Source organism: Drosophila willistoni, unplaced genomic scaffold (assembly GCF_018902025.1).
Source record: "Drosophila willistoni isolate 14030-0811.24 unplaced genomic scaffold, UCI_dwil_1.1 Seg190, whole genome shotgun sequence".
NCBI lineage: Eukaryota > Metazoa > Arthropoda > Insecta > Diptera > Drosophilidae > Drosophila > Drosophila willistoni.
The window spans coordinates 35,046-40,809 of NW_025814154.1; the positions used below are offsets into that span (position 1 = coordinate 35,046).

At 37.1% G+C, this 5,764-nt stretch overlaps 1 protein-coding gene across 2 annotated transcripts; it reads left to right on the forward strand.

Annotated features, from left to right (window-relative positions):
• The first annotated feature begins 799 nt into the window (after positions 1–799).
• On the forward strand, positions 800–4,166 carry LOC6637785. Of its 2 annotated transcripts, XM_047012636.1 has the most exons (3): positions 800–866; positions 948–2,350; positions 3,945–4,166. In XM_047012636.1, exons 1-2 carry the CDS (start codon positions 844–846, stop codon positions 1,642–1,644), a joined length of 720 nt encoding a protein of 239 aa, XP_046868592.1. In that variant the 5' UTR covers positions 800–843; the 3' UTR covers positions 1,645–2,350; positions 3,945–4,166. The 2 variants fall into 2 exon arrangements, 1 of the variants encoding a protein (XP_046868592.1); XR_006954903.1 differs by lacking the exons at positions 800–866; positions 948–2,350 and adding an exon at positions 3,702–3,793.
• Positions 4,167–5,764: the final 1,598 nt, after the last annotated feature.

Consider the following 5,764-nt stretch of genomic DNA (forward strand, 5'->3'; position numbering starts at 1 on the left):
CCTCACAATTTTTTTTATATCACTTAAAAAAGCTTTTTCAAAAATTTCATTATTTTAGGGACTAAAGAAAGAAGCTGAGCTAAAATTACTTCCATACATTCACTTTTATTGTAAATTATATAGATATGACTTAAATTCGATATATATAACCAACTTTTGTGATTACTCCATACAATTTCTGTTTTGTTGTGAAAAGTGATTCCTTTTGTTAAATTTTCTGATGCTTTTTGCAAGCAGTCTTATCTCTACTTATGAAATTATTAACCTTATCGATTATTTATATTCAGCTCATTTTATACTGATAACTTTGCTGATTACAGGGAAAATGCACAAAAATTATGAATTAATTTTCCTCTCAACTTTTCCACTTTGCGCTAAAGCGAACTTGCATAAGTAGGCACTAACGCGCAAAATGGCAAATAAGAGAGGATTTTTGTTTTTGTTGTTTTTTATTTTTTAAGTACAGAGAAAATATAGTCAATTTATCTAAAGGAAAGTTTACATAATTCATGCAAAATGGATGAAAGTGAACAAATATATATATTGCTTACCAAAAGAACTTTTCAAATTGATATATTAATACATTTTGTTGTAAATTTTTAAAGGCAAACACCCTTTTACTTTACTTTTAAATTTCATATTTTTCTAGTGTATCACAATATCAAAGATTTTAAATGTCACTCAGATTTTTCAATGTAGTACCTGCGTTCAGGGTAGTTAGTCAATTCGTTTTTAGTATTCAATAGGATTCAGTTCGTGTAGGTTTCACTAGTTGTACAAAAAAAACACAGATTCAAAAAAGGCAAAAATTTTTGTTTTTATTTTCTACGGCTTTTACACATCATGGACTTCCCGGTTAATATAATGTATGCTAACCCCTTTTACACGCAAAATTTTTTCGTTATTCATCAAAACCAAATTTATCTACATCCAAATTATTTAAACAGTTCGGCTAGTGCTTTCGGTTCTTTTGGCGACATATATAGGTTCGAGGATGGCAGCGGAGATGCGCGTGGTCCATTGTTATTGGGCAGAAGCAGCTACTGTGGATTCCGCAGAGTTCAAGGTCAAGGGCTAGACCAGAACGAAACTGAAGAAGGTGGCGTTGGTGGACATCGTGACGTGAGTAGACGCCACAGTGTGACCACAATGGCAACGGCCACAACCATGGCGGCATCTTCAACCATGATATTGAGCTCGAGGTCAAGTCGTTTGGGGATAGCCGAAATGAACAGAAATGTGGTTCAGCCATCGATGGATATTGGTGAACAGCGACAACAACAATATCATCGACAACAGACTGGCATATCCATGAGCTTCAGTATGTTATTGGCTAGGAGTTTGACAGAGGAACCGACACGTATGAATCCAAATATATTACCGTCCGTTGATGGTGTCCCGTTCATTATGCTCGGGCAAGAGCGATTCGAACTGGAACCTGAGGCGATCTTTGTGCTGGGCATGCGTCTGAGTGTGACGAAAAATGCTATTCTCATGTTCTTTAGTTCCGTGGGAATGTTCGCTGTCGACCATGCGAGTAAACCAAGGATTTTTGTGTACAAAAATAAGCAAAATGGACGATCAAAGGGTGAGGCGACCATTACATATGTATATAAGTCCGTTCATGGCGGAAATGGCCATTAGATGCCTGAATAGCAGCAAATTTATGGGAGAAACTGTAACGGTTTTACCAGCATATCTATCAACGCGCAAGGGTCGTGGCATCCGCTTTAGATATCCTCGAGAGTTCGCTCCATCGAACAATCGGGAACACCAACAGGATCGGCAGCAGCTGAATCGTCAACGTCGACCCCGTAAATGAAGACCGGCTCGTGACAATTGGTACAGCAATTTTGTTTGGCGCTCCAATTGCAATCGTTGCAAGGCCAGCAAATCGGAGTATGCAGCCGGACCCCTTTTCAGTGGTTCACCATCTTTCATGAGGGTGGCTCGCCGTTGGCGCATTCATAAGACCGACTGGGAATGCTGCTACTGTTTCAATAAGAATTTCTGGTATCGTCAGAGATGTAATCGGTGTCGTGCTCCCAAGGCTGTTGATACGCCATAACCCGTCACCCCACCCCGATCGGACAAATGGGAATTGAAGCTTGGCAGTGATTAGGGAGGGTCCAATACACTGAGGGTATTCAAAATTTATAAGTGTTATTTGCAAGTCATAGTTATCAAGTGTTCTCACAGGCAAGCCAAATCCGTATGCATCATGAATGGAAAGAATATCCAAATTCTTTGTGAAGTGAATCCATTTACAATAAATGATTTCATATATTCACATATTATTAACTTTTCAAACAGAATAAATGTATAAAGAGAGTATTACCTCTCAAGTCAAGTAACTTGTACCTTGTGTAATTAGTTAAACTTCCAAATCATAGAAACATTTCATAAATTGCAGACTAATGTGGCCGACATGGCCAAGTTTCAAGGATAGTTGCAGGTTGTGCATTAATTAGTGAAGTGAAAGTGCTTTATAATGTGTTCAATGCCTCGCACAGCAGAGATTTTGGTTTAAGTGAAGGATGCCAAACATTTAGTAGAGATTCATAAGTGTTCCAAGTTCTTCTACACTTATTAATTTCTAAAAACAATATCACTTTGGTATGTATTTAAATGACACTTAATACTAGTTGTTGCTGTTGCTAATTATTTTTTTATTTGACTTCATTAGTTTGCAGAAACTAAGTTAGTTGTGGTTAAAACAATGTTGACTGGCACCTGGCACGGGCCACTGCCACATTAGTCTACTTAATCCGTAATTCAGATAACTGAATATTTAAGCTCCAGCACAGAAAAAGAAACGACTCTGAATTCTAATCGTTTAATGAATTTATTTACTTGCCTTTACTTTTCTCCCTCACCTTTTTCGCATTGAAGTTAACTGCAGTCAGTGGCCCTGTGGCCAACCACTTGAATCTGTCCCACACAAACCGATGGCAGCATGAACCCTTCTTATACCCCACACTCCTTTTCGCTTCTTGGTAAACTTGCTCAGTTTGTTGTGTGATTTAATCAAAGTTTGCAGTAGGAGCCAAATCTTGCCCTAGCTAGCGAGTTGTGCATTTGCCTGGCACATCCGCACCCGGACTTGTAGTTGTGGCTGAAAAGGGAAAAGGGAAAGGGGATTAGAGTTTGTAGCTGTTGTGAATTTACTTTGCACTTTCTTCCACACGGCCGAAGTTGGCAGCTGCTGCTGGATGGACTTGGTCTTGAAAGTCGGCTCTTGTTCTCGCCTGCGGGATATTTGCGTAGCTGTGCCTGCAGTTAGCCGCAGCCCTCCTGTCCGCATCTCAGCTTTTTGTGTGTGTGTGTGCAACAGTGTCACACTTCAATGCCTTCAACCCACCACTCCCTTCATCGGTGCCATCTGCTGGGGGTGCCGCTTTAATTGCCAGCAGGAGAGTAAAATGCAATAAACACCATTAGCCAGAACGACTGCGCTCCATGACCGAGTCCAGGACCAGGACGAAGGTCTTTCGTCTATACCAAAGTGTAACAGAAGAAAGCCAGGTCAACAATCCAGGTAGAAAGGGAGGCACAGCAACAAAATGCGAAAGTAAAGCGAAAATCAACATAACTGAATTGAATGAAAAAGTTTTAAACTGCGGGGGCCATAAACTCTGAATGCGGTTCAGTTCAATATCTTCCTGTCCAACAATGCGAACAAACCAAAGCGGGGGGGGGGGAGATGGGAATGCGATGCATTCATGGGTGTAGCAAAGGAACTGGGGTCTGAAGACTTGGACTAAATAACTTGTTTTCTGATACCAAAGTTGAGGTATATTTTAATGGAACCTTTTAGAAATTCCGTTTTGTTGATTATTTTTTTTTACAAATTTAAAGGCTAAAATTAATATATCTATCGTTATTTTTTCATTAACAAGTGCCATAACAATTATTGAACTAATTCTCTTTTTAATCTTCTTTAGCTATTACTGAAGGTCCATTGGTTAGCTGTCCTAGCACTCCTAGCAGTGTTACTCCTAGAAAGCCTGTAGGTCGTAAAAACCATTCAGAATATCAAGTCTCAGAGATGGAACTTGAGTTCAAATCAAATATGTATTTGACCCCAGAAAGTTTAAGTTGGGGCCATTTGAAACTCCGGTTTGCCTTCAAATTCAACAAATACATACATATATAGTTTTACATGATTTTTCTTTGTTTCCATTGCCATTTGATATCGTTCACATTCAATTACCACACAACTTTTCACATTGAACAAGAACAATTTAATTATCACGAATTATGCATCATTAAAATGAAAGAATAATTTCCATTGAAATAATATTAATCGCATTAAGTATACGCCACTTGAACGGAATTGCCAATTAATTGCTACATAATCCCACAGCATGTCAATATACACTAGGCGGCATAAATATTTTCACGAAATCGTTTTGTGCCTCTTGAAGCTGTCCATGCGTAGTACCGTTAAATAACGGGACGAAAATGAATGTCAAATCAAAGAATCTATTAACGGCTATGTGCATGCCAAATTTTAAGTTCTTTAGCTTTTGCATTCTCTTTCTGCTTATAAGAATGCAAGCGAACATCAAATTTCTGCGTGGCATAAGTATTTTGACGAAATCATTTTGCACATGTGATTTCAGTTTTGAGCGCGTTTGAACCAAAAGTCGTATGAATTTAAATTTAATAAATATTTAAATTAAAATTTATAAATTTTGTTTTCCTATTTTTAAGTTTGTATTAACCATACACAATACGGAAAATTAAAAATTAAAAGTTAAACAACAAAATGCGCAACTTTTTCTTCGTCAAAATATTTATGCCGCCTAGTGTATTGTAATCAAGCAGAAATTTGTACTTTAAATTTATAGTTTACACAAAAAAAAAACTGAATACAACAACAATACGACAACAAAATATACAATTTTTATAAAATAAAATAAAATATAAAAATAAAAGAATTTCGAACCTGTGGATTTATGAAAACTAGCCATACCGGAACTCCATATCCAAGATGTGCCGATCCCCTTGATTCCGGAATATTAGCGGCACGTCTGGCAGTTGCCAGCAAATTATAATCAAAAGTAAAATCATCGGATGATGATGGTGAAGAAATTGAATCGATATCTGATACGAACAATGAATGCAGTATATCCAATTTACTGGATTCGGGTGAACCTAAGATGACATTAAATTTTGTTTTCCTATTTTTAAGTTTGTATTAACCATACACAATACGGAAAATTAAAAATTAAAAGTTAAACAACAAAATGCGCAACTTTTTCTTCGTCAAAATATTTATGCCGCCTAGTGTATTGTAATCAAGCAGAAATTTGTACTTTAAATTTATAGTTTACACAAATAAAAAACTGAATACAACAACAATACGACAACAAAATATACTATTTTTATAAAATAAAATAAAATATAAAAATAAAAGAATTTCGAACCTGTGGATTTATGAAAACTAGCCATACCGGAACTCCATATCCAAGATGTGCCGATCCCCTTGATTCCGGAATATTAGCGGCACGTCTGGCAGTTGCCAGCAAATTATAATCAAAAGTAAAATCATCGGATGATGATGGTGAAGAAATTGAATCGATATCTGATACGAACAATGAATGCAGTATATCCAATTTACTGGATTCGGGTGAACCTAAGATGACATCCTTTGAGGAGCGTCGTAAGTTATTTGATTTGGCAGAATTCACAATTTGCAAGGGTCGCAAATTAGGCGATTCTTTTCATCATTCCGACGTTGATATTGATGTATTGTTGG